The sequence below is a fragment of the Schistocerca americana genome, chromosome 1 (genome assembly GCF_021461395.2).
Source record: "Schistocerca americana isolate TAMUIC-IGC-003095 chromosome 1, iqSchAmer2.1, whole genome shotgun sequence".
NCBI lineage: Eukaryota > Metazoa > Arthropoda > Insecta > Orthoptera > Acrididae > Schistocerca > Schistocerca americana.
In genome coordinates this window covers 248,147,319-248,170,415 of record NC_060119.1, presented here as the reverse complement: position 1 = coordinate 248,170,415, position 23,097 = coordinate 248,147,319, and the positions used below count along the sequence as shown (strand labels likewise).

General features: G+C 42.3%; 1 protein-coding gene across 1 annotated transcript in view; it reads right to left on the bottom strand.

Moving 5' to 3' along the window:
• Positions 1-23,097, bottom strand: part of LOC124555160 (nitric oxide synthase, salivary gland) — a 693,873-nt gene that overhangs the window by 476,374 nt on the left and 194,402 nt on the right. The window contains exon 2 of the mRNA XM_047129021.1: positions 11,384-11,523. Within this exon, the coding sequence (XP_046984977.1) occupies positions 11,384-11,523 (140 nt within the window). The remainder of the gene's footprint in view (positions 1-11,383; positions 11,524-23,097) is intronic.

Sequence of the window (23,097 nt, the reverse complement as noted above, 5' to 3'; positions counted from 1 at the left end):
ACCCTAAATAACGAAAAGTGTGAGGCCATCCACATGAGTGCTAAAAGGAATCCGTTAAACTTCGGTTACACGATAAATCAGTCTAATCTAAAAGCCGTAAATTCAACTGAATACCTAGGTATTACAATTACAAACAACTTAAATTGGAAGGAACACATAGAAAATGTTGTGGGGAAGGCTAACCAAAAACTTCGTTTTATTGGCAGGACACTTAGAAAATGTAACAGATCCTAAGGAAACTGCCTACACTGCGCTTGTCCGTCCTCTTTTAGAATACTGCTGCGCGGTGTGGGATCCTTACCAGATAGGACTGACGTATTACATCTAAAAAGTTCAAAGAAGGGCAGCACGTTTTGCATTATCGCGAAATAGGGGAGAGAGTGTCACTTAAATGATACGGGATTTGGGCTGGACGTCATTAAAAGAAATGCGTTTTTCGTTGCGATGGAATCTTCTCACAAAATTTCAATCACCAACTTTCTCCTCCGAATGCGAAAATATTTTTTTGACACCAACCAACATAGGGAGCAACGATCACCACGATAAAATAAGGGAAATCGGAGCTCGCGCGGAAAGATAGATCGTTCTTTCCGTGCGCTATACGAGATTGGAATAATGGAGGATTGTGAAGGTGGTTTGATGAACCCTCTGCCTGGCACTTAAATATGATTTGCCGAGTATCCATGTAGATGTAGATGTAGATTACGTATTTATCTTTAACATGGAAACGGACTCCAATCCAATCCTATATTAACATTAAAATACACTGACGAGCCAGAACTGTCCAGGCGATAGCAGCGTCAAATGGCGAGGAATGACTGCTAGTCATCATATGCACGGTGAATCAGTAAGGGTGCTGTCCGTGTGCAGAATTGGGAATGCGCGTGGTCTATTTGCGTTTGACAGAGGGCAGATTGTGATCGCCCAGAAGCTCGGTACGAGCGTTTCGGAAACTGAACGATTTATCGGTTGTTCAGGCAGTGTTGCGGTGAGTGTCTTCAAGACGTGGCGAAACCAAGGTGAATCAACGTCCAGACGTCGTGGGGTTGGGCGCCAACCCCTCATTACAGATGTGGGACGTAGTAGGCTGGGTAGATTGGTAAAACAGGACAACCAGCGAACTGTGGCGGAACTAACACCAGACGTTAATGCTGGGCGGAGTACAAGTGTGTGTGATCACACAGTGCACCGAACACTCCTAAATCTGGGCCTCCGCAGCCGACGACCCACGCATGTATCAATGTTAACGCCATGACTTTGGGAACTACGACCGAAACTGGCACGTGACGTTCGGCACTGGACGTTGGCGCAGTGGCAAACCGTGGTATGGTCTGATAAATCCCGATATCGTCTTCATCACGCCGATAGGAGGGTGCAAATCCGTGTTTTTCCAGGGGAACAGCTCATTGACACCTGTACCGTGCGATGGAGACAAGCTAGCGACGGCTCCATTACGTTCTGTGGAACAGTCACGTGGGCATCCATGGGGCCAGTGGAGCCCGTGAATGACACCATGACGCCGAAGGAGCATAGCACACTGTTTGCGGGCCACGTACACCTCTTGATGACGATCGTGATTCAGGACAGCAGTAGTATTTTTCAAGTAGATAATGCGCCATGCCAGAAGGTTAGGATGTGTGGCGAGTTCCAGCTGGTGTGCTGTCCCCTAACTCACCAGATGTGAACCCGATCGATGGAGTGGTTCGAGGAATTCAGTGACGAGTTCCAGTTGATATGGTGGCCCCCTAACTCACCAGATCTAATCCCGATCTAGGATGTGATTGAACGTCGTGTTGGAGCTCATCGCCCCCCTCACCTCTCCCCGGAATTTACGGGAATTAGGTGAATTGTGTGTGCAGAAGTTGTGCCAGTTCCCGTCAGGGATTTACCAAGGCATCATTACTTGCATTCCACGAAACATCATCGTTAAAGTCTGTGCCAAAGGTGGACGTACCGGCTATTAGGTAGGTGTCATGATGTTCTGGGTGCTCAGTATGAACTGTGTGTTTTAGAGTGAAATTTTCACTCTACAGCGGAGTGTGCGCTGATATGAAACTTCCTGGCAGATTAAAACTGTGTGCCGGACCGAGACTCGCAGGAGAGCTTCTGTAAAGTTTGGAAGGTAGGAGACGAGGTACTGGCAGAAGTAAAGCTGTGAGGACGGGGCGTGAGTCGTGCTTGGGTAGCTCAGTTGGACAGCCGGCACGGTAGCTCAGCGTGTTCGGTCAGAGGGTTAGCTGCCCTCTGTAATAAAAAAACTGAGTGAATGGATCAATAACGAACTTCAAAGGCCGTCTGGGGACGTCCGCCACGAACAATTGCAACGAACTATAACGAACAAAATGAGATTGCAAAAAGAAAAAAAAAAGTTGGTAAAGCACTTGCCTGCGAAAGGCAAAGGTCCCGAGTTCGAGACTCGGTCCGGCACACAGTTTTAATCTGCCAGGAAGTTTCGTATCAGCGCACACTCCGCTGTAGAGTGAAAATTTCATTCTAGAAACATCCCCCAGGCTGTGGCTAAGCCATGTCTCCGCAATATCCCTTCTTTCAGGAGTGCTAGTCCTGCAAGGTTCGCAGGAGAGCTTCTGTAAAGTTTGGAAGGTAGGAGACGAGGTACTGGCAGAAGTAAAGCTGTGAGGACGGGGCGTGAGTCGTGCTTGTGTGTTTTAATTTTATAACTAAACATCACCCTTCCCCGAACCGTAGTAACCCAAAGAGCAACGTCAGAATGGGGCCAAGTATACCAGACTTCATGTGATACTTAAATACTAAAATGCTTATTTGAGAAATACCACAAACCGTGTTGTGCAAAGCCGTGTATCCAGAAATGTTGTCGAAGCATACACAAGACGTATTATTAGACAGGCAGGAAAATTTAAACACATGACCAGGATCTAGAATCCCCACACATCGGAAGTACTTACATAACATCAGCGAACTGTGAGCTGTCAGTCCCGTGCAGTGCAGTGCAGTGCAGTGCAGTCGCCCGTTGTTACGACAAAACATAACTCAGGCTTTCAGGCAGGTAAGAAATTGTGGGAGCCGTGGTTAGGCATTTTGTGGAACTATAGAAATACACTTCAGGTTTATAATCTACCCACTGGAAAATGTTGGAGGAAGTGCTATGACCTTAAAGAAACTTAACAGGAAAAACCAGTTCGTTTTGCACAGTGAAATTAGCTCTCTTTCACTGCAAAACTCTCGTGAAACGAGTAAACTACTTTTGACCAGGATTCTTCTGAGAGTAGAATATTCTAAAACAGATTGAATGTATCTCTACATATCATAACACAAATATAATGGTTGTGCCACTACAAGCAGACATGATATTTATTTTAGCATAGTGGCGTGTAATATTTCGCATTACATCTGAACACCGAAACGTTTGCTGGTCTTCCTGTCGCTACCTTCATTCAGCCTTTGTTTGTCGACAAAGCTTTCACTGGGTTCTACTCTATAAGGAATTTCCCTTCCTAATGGGTATTGAATCACGACGAGTCTTCCCCATGTCTTTTCGTCATCGTTCGAGAAATACAAGCCTAAAGCGTATTTCACTATATTTTTGAATTTTATGCTTTTGTACTCCGTTAGTCACCAGATAATAGTCCCCAGATAATTGCCAATCAGTTTTCTGTCATTCTCTAAGCGGAAATATTTTCATATCTTGCTTAGCATTCCTAGTAACACCTGTTAACACTGATGCTTCAACTGTTACTGCATCGCTGCCGTCCGTTAAATGAATCTTTAAGCTCTGATCTGTCAGTTACGTGGGGACCTAAGATGTTTCCCTCACGACTCCTTTCTCTACAAATTGCTCAGTAAAGACCTTCCCCGGCCGGAGTGATCGAGCGGTTCTAGGCACTTCAGTCTGGAACCGCGCGACCGCTACGGTCGCAGGTTCGAATCCTGCCTCGGGCATGGATGTGTGTGGTGTCCTTAGGTTTGTTAGGTTTAAGTAGTTCTAAGTTCCAGGGGACTGATGACCTCCGATGTTAAGTCCCATAGTGCTTAGAGCCATTTAACCATTTGAAAGACTTTCAAGACAACCTCACATTAAAGCCACCTCGCATTTTCGTCGTGAATTTCGACAAACACTGCGCCCTCGCAGTGGACCCAGTCACGTAATAATCGATGTTGGTACCGAGCGAGATGGCGCAATGGTTAGCAGAGTCGACTCGCATTTGGGAAGACGACGGTTGAAACCCACGTCCGGCCATCCAGATTCAGATTTTTCGTGATTTCCCTAAATCGCTCCAGGTAAATGCCGGCATGATTCCTTCGAAAAGACACGGCCGATTTGCTTCCCCATTCTCAACAAAATCCGAGCTTTTGCTCCGTCTCTAATGACCTTGATGTCGACGGGTCGTTAAATCCAATCTTCCTTCCATATGGGTATTCATATAACATGTATGTACGATATTACGCTAACAGAAAGCATAAGATTCCCCAGCCATAGCCTTCGATCTATCTAGTGTTAACACTGTAACAGGTTGACGTAAGCTAGCCTATTGGGAATTCCATTGTCACCAGTAAAATGGATTCGTCAAGTTTATAATGCGTTGGCAAAGTTCGCCAGACCACTCTCCTTGTTTAAATGTAATCACCGACTGATTGGAAAGCAGCAGACGTTCTAAGTGTACAGTGCAAAATTCATGGCCAGGGAGTTCCTTCTCCCGCAAGAGGACGGGGCGAAGTAGGGAAAGAGTTTACGAACTTTGCATTGGTACCACCACAGAATCACTCCTGCGGCCATTTCCGCGGCTGCCACGATCGCAGATATACTGTTATCGTGTCTACACTGACGTGCCAAAAGTCATGCGACAGCGGTACGCACATATAATAGTTGGGGGTTGTATAACGTACAGAAGGTACAAAAAGGAAGCGCATTGGCGGACCTGTGATTTGTACTCCAGTGATTCACGAGAAAAGGTATCCGACGTTGATTAACAAACTTTGAATGCGGAATGACAGTTTGAACTAGACGCATGGAACATTCCATTTCGGAAATCCTTAGAGAATACAATATTCCGAGATCCAAAGTGCAAGAGTGTGCTGAGAAACCCATTGTTGTTGTAGTGGTCTTCAGTCCTGAGACTGCTTTGATGCAGCTCTCCATGCTACTCTATCCTGTGCAAGCTGCTTCATCTCCCAGTACGTACTGCAGCCTACATCCTTCTGAATCTGCTTAGTGTATTCATCTCTTGGCCTCCCTCTACGATTTTTACCCTCCACGCTGCCCTCCAATACTAAATTGGTGATCACTTGATGCCTCAGAACATGTCCTACCAACCGATCCCTTCTTCTAGTCAAGTCGTGCCACATACTCCTCTTCTTCCCAGTTCTATTCAATACCTCCTCATTAGTTATGTGATCTACCCATTCAATCTTCAGCATTTTTCTGTAGCACCACATTTCGAAAGCTTCTACTCTCTTCTTGCCCAAACTACTTATCGTCCATGTTTCACTTCCATACATGTCTACACTCCACACAAATGTTTTCAGAAAGGACTTCCTGACACTTAAATCTATACTCGATGTTAACAAATTTCTCTTCTTCAAAAATGCTTTCCTTGCCAGTGCCAGTTTACATTTTATACCCTCTCTGCTTCGACCATCATCAGTTATTCTGCTCCCCAAATAGCAAAACTCCTTTACTACTTTAAGTGTCTCATTTCCTAATTTAATTCCCTCAGCATCACCCGAGTTAAGTCTACTACATTCCATTATCCTCGTTTAGTTTTTGTTGATGTTCATCTTATATCCTCCATTCAAGACACTGTCCACCCATATCTGAGGCTTTATCTCTCACCACGGATAATGCAGTGGCTGACGGCTTTCACTTAACGATCGAGAGCAGCAACGTTTATATAGAGATGTCAGAGTTAACAGACTGCAGAAATCAATGTGAGGCGCACGACCAACGTATCCTTTAGGACTGTGGGGTTTGGGGGGGGGGGGGAGGTGGGGTGCGGGTGGGGGGGGAGAAATTTGACGTTAATGGACTGTGGCAGCAGACGACTGACGACTGACGTGAGTCCTTTGCTAACAGCTGGACATCGCCTGCAGCGTCTCTCCTGGGGTAGTGACCATATCAGTTGGACCACAGACGACTGCAAATCGCGGCCTGGTCAGATGAGTCCCGACTTCGGTTAGTAAGAGTTCATGGTAGGGTTCGAATGTGGCGCAGACCCCACGAAGCCATGGACTCAAGTTGTCAACAGGCCACTTTGCAAGCTAGTGGTGGCTCCATAATGGTGTGGGCTGTGTTTGCTTGGAATGGACTGGGCCATTGACTGGCAATGTTTATGTTCAGCTACTTGGAGATCATTCGCCGCCATTCACGAACTTCATGTTCCCAAACAACGATGGAATTTTCATGGATGAGAATGCGCCGTATCACCGGGCTACAAATGTTCGCGATAGATTTGTAGAATATTCTGGACAATTCGAGCGAACGATTTGGCCACCCAGATCGCCCAACATGAATCCCATCGAATATTTATGGTGCATAATCGAGAGGTCAGTTGGTGCACAAAATCTTGCACCTGAAACACTTGCGCAATTATGTACGGCTAGAGAGGCAACCTGACTCATTATTTCTGCAGGATACTTCCAACGACATGTTGAGTCCATGCCACGTTGAGCTGCTTCACTACGCCGGAGAAAAGGTGGTCCGATACGATGTTAAGTGGTATCCGGTGAGTTTTTCACTTCCACGTGTATCTGCCGTGCACCTTAAAGGCATCGATTCGATTCGTATTTGCCTGACTATGGACCGTATAGCATTTCAGAAATAAATTCATCTTTCCTCTCAGTTCAAACAATATTTCTACTACTGAGTGTCTACATGATGACCCGTAGGTATAGATTAAGAATAAGACTGTTGCAGTAAAAACATACGAACATTAATTATAGTAACGTCACATCGTGCGTTGTTGTCGGTTTAACGATATGTCCTGTTGTCGGTTTAACGATATGTCCTCTAGTACTTACCATTACACATTTGTTTGACACCTGTTCCTTGTTCAGTACGTTCCCTCTCATTTGCTGGCCATCACCCGCTGTCTAATGCCTGGAACAAATCTGTAATCGAACTGACAGGGAACGTGCCGCACCTATGAGTGAGAGGCTGCCGGATAAAACTATTTAAATTTCTGACTCTCGTGTAATTATGGGAACTGACTAAAAACGCCACATTAGCATGTCTTAACTTCTACAGAAGCGTATAAAAGAGCCTTGAATGTCTCAGAGCGCATAAACAGTACTGGTCGATGGGTATTACGAGCCACATGTGCGAGGGGGCGGTAGCGCGAGTATCGGAACGGACTTACGCTATCTATGACAAGAAAGGTTCTATAGCTAAAACGTTCAAAAAAGGGAAGTTAATACACTCCTGAAAAAACTTAGCTAATAACATGTTTTTGAATGCATCATTGCATTATTTTTTAGAACCAGCAAGCGCATAGAGTATCCATAGCACTGGACAGCACATAAACAAGTCGATTTTTTTTTTTTTTTTTAAAAGACAGTTACGTCGATTGAGAATAAAACCAAATGAAACCATGTCTTACGAAAACGAAAGCCACAAAAAGTAACAGCATCCTGTAAGAATGCAACAATTTGGTGGGCTAACTATTATCTACCTAGACAGTCAATATTGGGTAACAGACTTTTGTGGCGCAGCTCGGTCTTTGTGTCAAGAGTAATTTTTGGGAATCCTTTTAGTGACCGACAAATTTCAATCTCCTCTATAATTTTGAGTGTAAAACCCTTATTTTCCTAGTGCGGCAACTGAAAATTTGAATATAGGCTAATAACTCAATGGCCACTTACATGTAAATGGCCCTCAAAACTGCCCCAGCGCCCGAGTTGTTACTATGTTCTCTAAAACGGACCTCAAAGCTTTTTCCTTTCGGGCTTATATACCTGGAAACACAATCGTCACACGTGATGCAATACGCACCTAGTGACTTAGTTACACCGCTTTGTCTCCTGCTCATGTCTAAATTTAAGACCATTATTCTTTGGGACAGAATATGCCGGTCTTGTAGACCAGACGCTTACCAATCTTACTAGAAATATTACCATGATAAGGTGTCCTATGATATTTACTGTCACTATAAGCCCCACTACATTTTGGGATGAACGCATTCGATGTGCTAGATCACGCAGAGGTGACAAGATCATTACGCCAAACCTCTAAAATAATACACTATGGATAGGTTTACTGCTGAATTGGCCGATATGTATCTCGTGTATGGGTTCACTGAATGCAATAGAACAGCGACACGGGAAGCTACAGCGAGCTGATTCCACAACGACGGCAATCGCATCAGATTGCAGTGTATCTTTGATGGTTGTTACTTTACTCTATGTTTTGGTGACTGAATGCCACAAGTTTTATCACTGTTGAGAAATAATTTTCATAGAAACATAGGTAATGGAGGAAACTACCGAATAAATCGTAGTCACATTACTACTACGCAACAAAACTTTGGAAACCACGGGCTCCTATGTCAAAAAACAGAGAAGATGTTCCCGGAACAACGTCCGAAATTTTGTCCGTGTAGTTCTCGTTCACCCTGTATATGTAACGATCGTAACTCATCGTGTCACCAACCCCCCTAACAACGCCATGTGCAGTGACGTGCGTGGGCGACCGAACAAGGACGAAAACAAAGGATGAATTGAGCGTAATTAATGAATAGAAAATCAAGTGATAGATTCGGGACCTTTCGACGAGGAAAAAAAAAACACTTCTCTATCCATAATTTGCGAATAAATTTTATTTCGGAGTACCTAAAGATTTAACCGCGAGTTAAGGCAGCTAAATAATTACAGAAACGAAAGGAATCTTGTAATAACAATCCCCTACCTACAGAGGAACCGCGATCTGCAAACGGATCTCGATGGCCGTTCTCGACTGACGTTATTTTGAGAGGAATTAATAAATTGTTCAAAACGGCGGTGACCAATAAGAAGATTCAAGTCCAAAGGAGAATTTTCTTCGTCTTGAGGCGCGCACGAACACAGAACAACCGGCTGTCCGAACGGCCGAGGCTGCGCCAGCTTAGGAAACTTCTGGGGCAAAAAGAAAGCGGCCCGGTCTATGGCCCAGCAAGCGACAGCTAGCCGCCCCACCACGCAGCAGGATGGCACAGGAACTTCTTGTTTTCAGCCATAGACAGAATACTGTGCGCTGCCAACCAGCCCTGATCATCGCCGCTCCTGTCCATTCTGGAACGTCTTATTGGCTGTTCCACTAGCTGCCATCTCGTCAGCAACCGCACATTGTCTATACGTACGCTCCGCCATGCGGCGGTAAAGCTTAACGTTTCGTGAGGTCGGGCACGGTCTAATAGTTATGCCCGGTTTCGACAGACGTTTCGGTTCTTTGCCGATCGCGGTTATTTCACTATACTAAGTGAGAGCAGCAGCGCCAGCCGCGGGGTGAGGTTCACCGAATGGTACCAACCCCCCCTCCCCCCCCCCCCCCCCCGCCTCATTTTGTTGCCAAAACCTACACTACTGGCCACTAAAATTGCTACTCCACGAACATGACGTGCAACAGGCGCGAAATTTAACCGACAGGAAGAAGATGCTGTGATATGAAAATGATTAACTTTTCAGAGCATTCACACAAGGTTGGCGCCGGTGGCGACACCTACAACGTGCTGACATGAGGAAAGTTTCCATCAGATTCCTCATACACAAACAGCAGTTGACCGGCGTTGCCTGGTGAAACGTTGTTGTGATGCCTTCTGTAAGGAGGAGAAATCGTGCCATCACGACTTTGATAAAGGTCGGATTGTAGTCTATCGCGATTGCGGTTTATCGTATCGCGACGTTGCTGCTCGCGTTGGTCGAGATCCAATGGCTGTTAACAGAATATGGAATCGGTGGGTTTAGGAGGGTAATACGGAACGCCGTGCTGGATCCCAACGGCCTCGTATCACTAGCAGTCGAGTTGACAGACATCTTATCCGCATGGCTGTAATGGAACGTGCAGCCACGTCTCGATCCCTGGATCAACAGATGGGGACGTTTGCAAGATAACAACCATCTGCACAAACAGTTCGACGACGTTTGCAGCAGCATGGACTATCAGCTCGGAGACCATGGCTGCGGTTACCCTTGACGCTGCATCACAGACAGGAGCGCCTGCGATGGTGTACTCAACGACGAACCTGGGTGCACGAATGTTAAAACGTCACTTTTCGGATGAACCGAGGTTCTGTTTACAGCATCATGACGGTTGCATCCGTGTTTGGCGACATCGTGGTGAAGGCACATTGCATGCGTGTATTCGTCATCGCCATACTGGGGTATCACCCGGTGTGATGCTATGGGGTGCCATTGGTTACACATCTCGGTCACCTCTTGTTCGCGTTGACGGCATTTTGGAACAGTGGACGTTACATTTCAGATGTGTTACGACCCGTGGCTCTACCCTTCATTCGATCCCTGCGAAACCCTACATTTCAGCAGAATAATGCACGACCGCATGTTGCAGGTCCTGTACGGGCCTTTCTGGATACAGGAAATGTTCGACTGCTGCCCTGGCCAGCACATTCTCCAGATCTCTGATCAATTGAAAACGTCTGGTCGATGGTGGACGAGCAAATGGCTCGTCACAAAACGCCAGTCACTACTCTTGATGAACTGTGGTATCGTGTTGAAGCTGCATGGGCAGCTGTACCTGTACACGCCATCCAAGCTCTGTTTGACTCAGTTCCCAGGCGCATCAAGGCCATTATTACGGCCAGAGGTGGTTGTTCTGGGTACTGATTTCTCAGAATCTATGCACCGAAATTGCGTGAAAATGTAATCACATGTCAGTTCTAGTATAATATATCTGTCCAATGAATACCCGTTTATCATCTGCATTTCTTCTTGGTGCAGCAATTTTAATGGCCAGTGGTGTAGTTCAGGGTTCTCACTCCGAAACTTTCTCAGTTCAACTTATGTAGCTTTCGGTGAATATTATCTCCATGTGTCATTCTCTGAATGTGTCAATGTCAGTGGTGGCTGCCCTCGGTTAAGAGTACATTGTTCTGTGCGCTTCGCGCTACTTCCTAAATCTTTTAATTCTGTTGCGATTTCTACAACTTTACCCCAGCATCCATTCATATCAGTGGCTCCCTGCAAGTAGGGTCGTAGTCCACACAGTCTGATACCGTGTAGAGTAATAATATGAGATACCGACGGCCTATCAGTATTTATCTCTCCCACTAGCTGGGGTAAGCTCTTTTGATTCAGGCCGCCTAGGGCACGAAAACTGTGGCAGACGGATTAGATGTGGCCCATGTAAGCGCTTAAAACAGACAATCCATGCGGTCAGCAGGCCTACTGCGTAGCAAGTAGCTAGATTTCGCTGGCTTACCTTCTTATGGATGTGAAGTACTGGTCCAGGAAGTCCTTGGCGTGTTTGAGAAGCTCCTCCGGCGATCTCGGTGCTGTGGTACTCCGACCAGGCATGGCCATCAGGCTCCCCAGGCATGCCTTCGGCGTGCATTGTGTCGACTGCAACAGTCAATAATAGTATTCATCTTTATTTGTGTCAGACGGTCAGCAAAGTGTTTAATTTACTGTTAGGCGATTTCCTGGGATTTCTTGGTTAACTGTTTAACCCTCTTGATACACCAATTAAGAAAATGTACGAAATCTGCATTAGGGATGGCGATTATCGCTAACAACAGGTTTTCGGTTATATCGTTTGCCTTTTAGCACCCCAGTTTAACCTTTCTGTTAAAACCGCTCAGGGTAACCTGTTTCTGAAATTACTGACTTTTGGGTGTTCTGGTCCTATTATTGTCAAAAATATGTTGAAATGTGTGGGAAATCTTATGGGACTTAACTGCTAAGGTCATCAGTCCTTAAGCTTACACACTACTTAACCCAAATTATCCTAAGGACAAACACACACACCCATGCTCGAGGGAGGACTCGAACCTCCGCCGGAACCAGCCGCACAGTCCATGACTGCAGCGACCTAGACCGCTCGGCTAATACTGCGCGGCCCATTATTGTCGACGAAAGATAAAAAAATTTTGACTCTCTCCGTACCAAGATAGAATGAATTAAAAAATTGCATTAAATAGGCAAATAAAAGAAAACTTATTCCGTCCACTGTTCTCTGCTTTCCTCGAAAAGTTGAAAATGGTTGAATACCACAAAAAAAATCACAAGAATTCAAATTTTTTGAAACTCTGCTCAAAAATCAAGTTGCAATCGTGGATCGTATCTATATCTGTGCATTACGAATGGTCAGTGCTAAAGCGAGAAAGCTGCAGTTGGAGGACTCTGTTTATCGTGTTAATTTGTCTATTTTCTGGGGCCACAAGCAAATAAAGGCGTACTATAAACTCCTAGAAAGCCATTTTTACTGATTGTCGTAAATGAATTGTTGTGAAGTTTTTGACTTATTACGGTTGCGGTGATTTCGTTTCTCCTGTATTATTTCATAGAAATGGAAAACAACCAAATGAAGCGTTGTACTTCATCGCTGCGTCATTTCTTACTCGTTTCTGCGGCATTGCGATTAAGGAAGGTCGGAAGATTGGGTTTAACGTCCAGTCCATATCCAGTTCATTAGATACGGAGCACAAGCTCGGATTGTGTCAGGGATGGGGAAGGAAATAGGCTGTACCCATTCAAATGAACCATCTCGGAATTTATATGGAGCAACTTCGGGACATCGCCGAAAACCTAAATCTGGATTCTCGGGCATGGGTTTGTAACGTCGTAGTCCCGAATGAGAGTGAAGTGTGCTAACAACCGCGCATTGTTATTAAAATAGCACTGAACGCTTTTCCCAATTTCTATAATAACGCAATATTTTACACCAGTGTAAATTATACGAATAGAGAATACTCCTTGCTTTAAAAAAGATTATTTAAAAACGAAAAATTACCACTGCTGCTATGGCTGATAGATGTTTCGATTTTTTTACTCGGTTATTAGTAAAAAATAAACATCAACTGTTATAACCGAAACCAAACAGTTACTGAAAAATATGGTTATTCAGAGCTAAAATTCCGGTATCGGTTTTAACCACTTGGCTTTTCTCGTCCCCAGTCTGCATTCCACCTCTAAAGCTGTTCTCACAGGGGACGACAAAACGTACGTGGACGAAAAGCTAGTGACGTCACAGCATGGAACTGCACGTTCCGCTACACCGCGGATCGTGAAATAAAGAATCTGGCATGTCAAATTTTTGCCAGGGGGAGAGGAACGTGGCCAGAGAGATGAGATGTAGATTTACGTCACAAGCGGAACGTAGGGTTGGGTTGTTTCTGCGGGAGGAGACCAGACAGGGAGGTCATCGTTCTCATTGGATTAGGGAAGGAAGGGGAAGGAAGTCGGCCGTGCCCTTTCAAAGGAACCATCCCGGTATTTGCCAGGAGCGATTTAGGGAATTCACGAAAAATCCAAATCAGGATGGCCGGACGCGGGATTGAACCGTCGTCCTCCCGAATGCGAGTCCAGTGTGCTAGCCATTGCGCCACCTCGGTCGGTGGAACGTAGGAGCCGCCATACTCTACGACGGTAAACAACGTATTTGGTGGGTTTTATTCCTAGGACAGAAAGTGGTACGAATATAAGCTGTTTCAAACCATTATAAAGTTGAGGATCTTCCGAAAACGCGACGTTTTAGCTACGATTAGTTATAATAAAATGACAGGAACGGTTTTCTGTTGTTGATGTTTTTAGTCTGTTCTGTGGTACGAAATTATACCGATTCAGTGCTACGGCTCATTCATGATGTACCAAAAGCGCGTCTTTTTCGTACAGTTTGCATATTAAATATAAATAATAGTATATGAACATACGGTGTTTACATGTCATACATCGAGGTACATCAGCCATGTCCAAACGGTAGCGCAGTGGATAGCGTCTTAATCTGTGACCGTTGGAGGGAAGGAGAGTAGGTCTGTGTCCACTTCTTTCCAAATTTATTACAAATAATATATTTGCTGCAATTCATGTTGCAAAGGCCAACGGCTGGAATGTTTCACCAGTGACCAGAAATCTTAACGTGACTCCCAGTGTGTATCAGAAAGTAGACGCAAGGAAGGCTTTCAGTTCTGAAACTTTCTGTATAACTTTAGTGCAATTTACATAATTCTCTCTCTCTGGGTTTATGGAATGGCTCATGTTTGTATCTTACCGGCAAATATCTTTTTCAATGATCTTGAGCAGTTTCGAAAAAAATTGCTCTTCCATTTGAATGAAATTACGAAACTAATCCCGATCTTGAAACCTATGTGATGAAGTACAAAATTTCAGAATGCTGATAGTCAATGCAACATCGAAAATATGGATATTATGCCTGCGCAAACCGACATTAGACACCATGTCTTACCTATATTCAGTTTAAAAACGAAAATGGGACGAAAATGCAATTATGTTAAAGCACTAGTACGTATCTCAGATTGTTGTAATGTTCCTCTATCAACCCGCTCTTCAACGACAATCGCGAACAGAGTTAAAGCATCTGTTCTACGCGCGTCCATTTTCGTAAAGAAACTGATTGATTTTCGCGTTTTGTTGAAATTACACCACAGTTATGCTTTACATGTCACTCTTCTACCACCACTACCACCACTTCAGGAGTTTCATGTCATCGAGACTGTCATCAATTTGCACAAAAATCGGAAAAACTGCAGTTCCTCATCATTATTAGATGTCACCCCTTCACACCCACATCCAACCCCTTAACGTGCTAGATGTAGCTACCACAAAGGGTGCCAAGTGTGGCTTATGCCCACGGTGATTCTCTCGCTGTACTAAGAGAAATATGTACGAAGTTAGGTTGAATTTTCTCAAGGCATTCCAAAGGTATGCTGGCAAACACACGCAAGCGTGCGAAGTTACCAACACAGAAATCTATAATAGTCTACATACAGTGTCACTGTAGTCGCGGCAGTACAGCCTTATGAAATATCCACCTATTTAAAATTATCCTGTACTTTCCCTGTATTAGAAGATGTTTCGATTCGAATAGTGCAGCCAAGGAACTACAGAGGTAATTAAAATTCAAACCCGGTAATTCATCAATCGTTCGTGACATTAGCTCTTGAAACAGAGTAAATGAGAAGGAAGGCGAAGGGATCGCTAGGAGAGAAATTTCTGATTGCTCAGGGATGGTACAGAAAAATGTCTGTAATATTTTGAAAGCAATCATCTCAACGCTCTTGATTTTAGGCAAATATGGAAGTACGAAAAAACTGGATGGTCTAATGAGTATTTGTATCACATGGACCAAATAACTATCTGACCACCAAATTTTAAGTTTTCCATATTTGCCTACAATAAAGTGTATTGGGATGATTGGTTCCAAATCATTATGGACGCTTCCCAGACGTATCATTGCCCGATCCGATCTTCCTTTGCTAGCGATCTCGTTTACGTAACCTTAATCTTCCTTTGCCCTTATTTACCCTAAGACCAATGTGACGCCAGGTTTGTGAGTGATAGGTAACTATACAACAATGGACGTCAAAGAGAGACGGCTTAAAAACAGTGTGTGAAAGAAATGCAAGAAAGACAGCGGAATCTTTACATCGAAGAATGAAAGTTTCAAAAGTGCAAGTAAATTGAGAACGAAAGCTTTGCTGAAATATTCGCTGTTGACATAGGTGTCGTCTGTGGAAGGGAGGAAGAACTGCAGGCCGTATGAATGGAACGAAAGGTTCACTGCGTACAAATACGAACTGAGAGTAAAACTAGGAAGGACAGAACTACTGATGAATCATGGATATGAAGTTCGTGACAATAAAAATTGAGGACCATGCAGCAGACCTTGTGAAGGAATACTCTGGAAGCAAAAGAACGCGCGGTGAAGCTGGGAGGACATATTATCTTGCGTTTTGATTCCTTCATGGTCAAAGAGCAATTGGACCATGTCATTGCTCCGTTGACTGAATATAAGGAAGATCAAAAGTTTTTCTGAGTTTGGGCAACTCAGAAGGTATCTTGTTTTAGAATTCATTGCTCCTCACCGTTCTGAGGCCTTAAGTAATATGGAGGAAAGCCTTGAAATGACCAGTGATAAATACTGAAACAATGTGAAAGAAGTCATCCTCACATCTGCAAATAATAACCTGCAGAGAGCTAAGAAAGGCAGGAAGAAGTTGTTCGATGAAGAGTGCGAAGAAGCTGAAGACAAGGTTATGAAACTACAGGAATAATGACTGCAAACAAATAAGAATCCTGAAATAGAACTTGCTTATCGTCAGGCTCAAACGCAGGCAAATAAAATTAACCGGAAGAGAAAGAAACCATTCCTAAAACAACAGATTGTATCTATTAATATCGTCAAAATAACAACATCCGGGAAATGTATGGTACAATCAACAAACTTAGAGGTTTTAGTTACAAAACCAAGGTGATTAAGGATTTAAATGGCAGTATGATGTTGAACCAAGAAAAATTTTAGCGACAAGCAAGGAGTATTTGACAACCTACTGAATTGTTCTGATCCAGCAGCATCAATTGCTAGTTCCAGCAACAGTCACAACTATGAGGAAATTCCAGAACCCACATATGAGGAGGTGGAAGAGTGTAACAAACGCCTAAAAAATGGTAAAGCAACTGGCAGTGAAAACATCCTAGCTGAGATACTAAAATATGGAGGAGAAGCATTGCACAGACGTTTATTTCACCTTAAACAGATAATCTGGAAAACGGAGAACATTCCAACAGACTGGAGAGAATCATTAATAGTCCCTATACATAAAAAGGAAGCCAGGAAAGATCTCAGAAACTATAGAGGAATATTGTTAGTCAATACAGGTTATAAGATCTTATCTTGTTTATTGCTATGCCGCTTAAAACCACATGCAGAAATTATAATTGGGGATTATCAAAATGACTTCCGCAAAAACAGGTTCACCACTGACCACATATTTGCAATCAAATCAATCAATGAGAATGTTTGAGAATATAAACAAAAAATACATTATTTGTTCATCGATTTCATGAAAGATTATGACTCCATCCATAGCAAAGCTTGTTGAATGTAATGACTGAATTTGGTTTCCCAATTAAATTGATAAACCTCTGAAAAGTAGTCATGGATGAAAATACAAGCAGGGTTTTACTAAATGGATTAAAGTCTGACCATTTTAAAATAAAACTGGGTTAAGAAGAGGAGAATTTTCGTCCTCCATTCTACTCAATATAACTTTAGAAAGAGTTGTGAGAAAACAAACTGGTACCTGCTGGGATCCTCTAAGAAAGCAAAATTAACGTGTTAGCACACGCAGATGACGCAGTGCTCACTGGAAACAGTGAAACAGAGATTAGGCAATTGTTTGTGGAGCTTGTAACAGAAGCATCAAGACTTGGCCTGAAAGTAAATGACGAGAAAACCAAATACATGATAGTTTAAAGATGTAGTGATCAGTGGGATAACCAATCGCACCTAATAGTTGGTAAACACAAATTCGAGCCTGTTGCACAGTTCAAATTCGTGGTATCATTGATAGATGAAGAAAATCAGAAACAGGTAGAAATAAAAGAGAGATTGCAAAATGCTAACCGAGCCAATTATGCAGTACAAAATCTCTTAGGGTCCAAACTGCTGATTAGGGGAACTAAAATGAAGTTATATAATACAATCATCAGATCAGTTCTGATCTATGGGGCAGAAACATGGAGCCTAACGAAAACAGAACACCAGCATGTACAAGTGTTTGAGTATAAAGTTTATAGAAAAATCTTTGGTCCATATTACGACAATGAATCACAATGCTGGAATAAAAGACACAACACAGAAATCCACAACGATAGTAAACACAATAAATGCTAGAAGACTGCAATGAGTTGGACATCTGATGAGAATGAAGAAGACCAAATTATGTCAAGAAAATTCAGGCAGAAGCCAAATGGCAAAAGACCAAGCGGGAGACCCAGGAGTACTTGGTGGAATGAAAGTGATTGCATATGCGAAAGATTGGGAATAAATAACTGACAAGAGGCAGCACAAGACAGGAGTATCCGGAGAAATCATGTAAGATAGGCACGGGAACTTCGAGTCCCTTTGAAGCCTACTACTACTCACACAGCTGTCCTTAAACTTCTTTTGACTTGCTCAGCCTTTGTTTGTCGGAATGGGTTCGGCTTTCAATGTGCAACGCAGCTGTCTCTGATATCGAGGTAGTTTCTCAGTACTGTAAGTAAACCATGATGATTGTTTTCCATACTTCACTATCCTCCGTGGCACGAAGTTATGAAGCACATGGCACAAAATGCGTCTGAATTTCTGCCACACATGCACTAAAGTATCCTTCTCTGCTCTATTGTCCGCTCCACTAATTTAACTATGATAGCTGTATTTACCATATCATCTGAGATTTCGAGTTCTGTATTCTCTGTTGCCCGATGTCGAGGTGACAGTATCGAATACAGAAATTTGAGTGTCAAAGATAACGATGTACACATTCCGTCCATCTCATTGCGCTATAGTATTATCCCTTGTACTTTGAACATTTCCGCGATGTATAGATTATCACATGGACGCACAAGTAATAAAACTGGAAAGAGAGCGAGCAACTGAAAAACAGCTTCAAGCTAATCTATAAATGAACAGTTGTAGACCTAACATTGTTAACGTTAGATCCCATATCAAGAATCTAAACGAAAAAAAGCCCTCTTCCAGCACGTATGTTGTAGATTTATGGGAAAATGCAGCATGCCATTGAATCTTTCAGTCCACTGAAAAAACTTTGAGGGATGTTATGTCACACACACACAGGGCTGTTTGGAAACCAACATATCATTTTTAACCATTCGTTTACACGTTTCATCTGGCTGAGTCAACATTGTAATATGTGTAGTACATGAGCAGTATATAATGGCAACAGTAACAATAATAAAAATAATGGCAATAGTAACAATGATAAAAAAAATATTATATGGGGATGAAAATACGGAATTTAAGTAATGTCGCTATTATCACATTGTGTTTAGAAATTTCATTTTGTTCTTGTGGAATGTGAGAAATGACATAAAACAGAAATGAGAGGTAGCGCTACAGAAGGAATCAATACAGAAAAGAATTTGACTGGTCGAAGAAAGAAGGAAAAATAACAGCTTATGTTCGTGACTGGCGCGTTGTTCATGATACGCAGGACTGCATCATGGACAAATCGTAGACAATTTGTTCGTATTTGTATGTTGTCATCATCAGTGAGCATGTTAAACGTGACTACAGAAGTTACAAGTCAATGCTCACACAAATAGCTCATACGATTTCTTAGCCGAAGGTTGGCTCAGTATGTAGTAGTGTCCTAGGACATAAATAAGTTAAGACTAGAAATGCACGCTCTAAACACATACAGATGCAACCATCGCACGTGGAAACAGTTGGCCAAATTTCATAGTTGCTACTTTATGTACCGTGAGACACGGGAGAGTATATTTGTTGGATAACAATGCATTTACATATTTTATAACATGAAATAAAACAAAATTTTTGGGTTTTTATTATATTATTTATTTATTAGCTGCAACACTATAGATTATTCAGAGGATGCCAGTCTTGTTCATTTAAGCAGTATTTTTCTATTGGGGAATCCTCTTCACCGCTATTGTCAGCTTGAGGGACCTGCCTAAAACATCCTTTAGTTGGGAGGAGCGAATGTAATGTATCTTTTAAGAAAAGTTTCCTGACTTTTTTGTCACTGGCCTCAAACTTGTTATAGATGGATTAGATGTCAGTAGTAGCCTGTCTTGTCCAAATTGCACTCTTTTCGTGAGAATTTACTGGAAAACATTTGTCTGTACAGACGAAAGAGCTTATTGCAAGCCTCGGCTGCTTTTTCTGATAAACTACCTATGGGTAAGAGGGCATGTCAAATGACAGTTGGGCCATGCTCCAAAATCTTGTCTACAGTGGGAGACTTAGGATGCCATTGATATAAATCGACACACCGTCTCGCTCTTTCAACAGTATAAACAGGAAATTTATCTACGTCTATTTTATGTCCACTGGAAATAGCTCTAGTATACCGCTGAATCGATAGATGAAGTGCAATTTATGCCTATTATTTCTGCTGATGTTTTGCGGTCTGCAAAAAAATCTAACGGTATTTCCGTCATTGTTATTTCCTTAGGATTTCTGGGAAACAGCTACAATTAATCCCAGTCGATTTCGAAACTTTTCTTGTGTGACTTTTTTTCCGTTTTGAACAAGTTTCTTTTCCTGTTTTGAACGGATTTGCCACTTCTTGCAAAGGACAAATGAAGAAATATTCGAAAACTGTAATTCTGTCATGGAATTTAGAAAGGCTGAAATAAAGGACTTTTATATTTACTGCTTTGGTTAATGACCATTCACTGACTTCTTTTGAGGCAGCTTTGCAAATGTAAGTCTCGATGCTGTCTCTGTTGCTGCACTATGGACTTTTGGATCTAACATAGTCACCAGGCATGTGCGTTTTATGGAAAATTACCCTATGTTCTTGCAATTTTTGTTTCTTGTAATGTTTCAGTTTGCCTTTTGGTATAACCGATTTCTTCATTTATTGAATAAATCTAATTCTTATTGGTCTGCAATAGCGAGGAGATGATGATGTAGGTTTTCGTGCGACTAATAAGTTGGAGAGACACTAAAGATGACTAAAATATGCTCACATCAGAACCATGAGTTTTTTCAGTTTTTTGTTTAAACTGAATTTGTTGTGAACCATCACAACCGCATTTACAGATAAGATTCAATGCATTTAAGCCATCTGTTGAAAGATTATCTAAAGTCTCTTCCAGGTACTGTATAATATTAAACGCTCACTTGTGTGATTAGGCAAGGCTTGAAGTTGATCCTTTGCACACGTGACAGTTAGCTGATACAATGGAGTCACATGATAACACTGTTTCTTAGCCACTTGACGGATAGTGTAACAAGGTAGATCTTATCAGCTGTCCGGATAATTTCGCATCGTTTCCTTGTCAGTTTGTCAGTGCGGCTTTCACAATGATTGACAGGCTTGGATATGTGAAAATCATTTTTTTGCTTGTGAGTCACTACGACTCCTATCTAATGCCTGTCGTTATTTAGCCCTTCGTGTAGGAAATGGAGCAATATCTTTAACCATTTTGGAACCATCAACATTTCCAGATTCTCGGCGATTCGTTTTACTGGCATACGTTAATTCTGTTGCTCCAACATTGTTTCTCGGTAGCTGTGTCTTACGCCTTTTGCTGCGTTCGCAAAACTCTAAGAACGACTTCGATAACCTACGAACTCGATGTATGCAGCATGGAATTTTGATGGTAATTTGCAGTCAGTTATGGTTGATTTTTATGAACGTAGTTTCAACGTGTGAAGAAAGCCGTAGTTTCTTTAATTTTGACTCTCCAAAAGACAGTTGATGTATAAAACCGTTCTTTTCTTAACCAGCGAAGGTAGGATCTCATAATACGTAATTTACCATATGGTCATATATTTTAACAAACTCTTTTTCAGAAGATCTCTACATAAGGTCATGGAGACCTATTTTTGTCATAATTCTGACTTTTGAAGGACTTAGATAAGAACAAAATGCTTTCAGAATTAATTTCGAAGATGACGTTCTTTTATAACTGGTAAAAATCGAACAAAATGAAACTGCGGTATTCTGTGGCAACATTTTTTTTTTAAATTTACAGTAGAGGAATGACCTTTTTATCACACTGTATCAACAAATATGCAGGAAAACACCATACACTATAACAAAAAGAATGATTACTAATAAAAGTAGTATATGTATAATGTAAATAAAAATAATTGTAAATAACGCTACATATCCGGGTCTTTCGAATCCATATTGCTTTTCACCACACTTCGAGAAAAAACGCACTTTAACACGTTCACAAACGCAGACTGATTTCAAGCCAGTAGAGAATATCCAAGCGCAACGTAAATACAGACTAGCTCTACCACCCCATCAGACTATCGCAGGAAATTATGCATTCCAGGAATTATTCGCGTTCGAAAAATGGTCATTTGGCCAGCTTCTAGGGCAAAATACCCTTAAGTGCATCGTCTAAAATGTGGCGCGGGCTATTGTACTGGGAATGACGTAAGTGTCGAAATGGTTTACCCAATAAACTATATAAGTGATTATTCATTCATAGCCTCTGTAGTTGTCCTGATTCTAACTTTCTGTGTGTTTACCGGTTGTTGTTTACATGTGAAGTTATGAAAGTAGTATGAACTACAAACTGTTTCAGCTCATTCATATGATTGTGAGGGGCGATTCGTATCTTGCAGCATCAATTTTCCTGTCATGAGGTATTCACAGTATGGTGACATCCTTTCTCCTCATCAATGCATTCTACAAACAGGAAATTTTCGTCCCAGGCGTGATGACAATGGAAAATGTGATATGTCGAAATCGGAACTTGAGGATTCTGCGACGAATAACTTTGGTAATGCACTTACAACTAGTATGCTGAAGCACTGCTGTGGCCACACGTCCCATGACCGTCTGGACAGTACCGCAAGAGTGCACTTTACACGTGTAGCATTCTCAGAAGGTGGAGATGCTAGAACTTCCGGATTTCGCAGTTTGTGCAAAATTTGTGCAGGGGTTTGTTTATTAAAATACTAACGCTCCCACCTTCAACATGCCCGTGTTATTCCCTGCTAAAGCGTGGTTTCCGAGTATCACTTTTTGTCAATAAACACAATATTAACATGTTGCGCTATAAAGCACACAGTAGCCGTTACACCTCATTAATCAATCGTGAACATTTGGACTTCAGTGGCTTATACCAGCGAGGGAATGTGCGCAATATGCAATCACAAATAAGCAAAGTAAACAAGCCTTAGCTTTTCAGTATCAGAGACAATGGAGATGATACTCATCGCTAAGAAAGAATGATTCATTTTCCGCAAAATATAGCACTTGTGGCATCTGCAAACAGAAATTTTTTTGAGTCATTATATTTGGTGGCAGAACATCGCTATACAAGGGCGTGCTGAAAAGTAATGCTACCGATTCTTTATGTGAATACGCTTAAACCTTTTTAAATAAAACAGTCGCTATTAACATTCTACATCTATATTTTTCATGTTTATATATTTGCCGTTTGAGGGCTCCGAATTTTAGC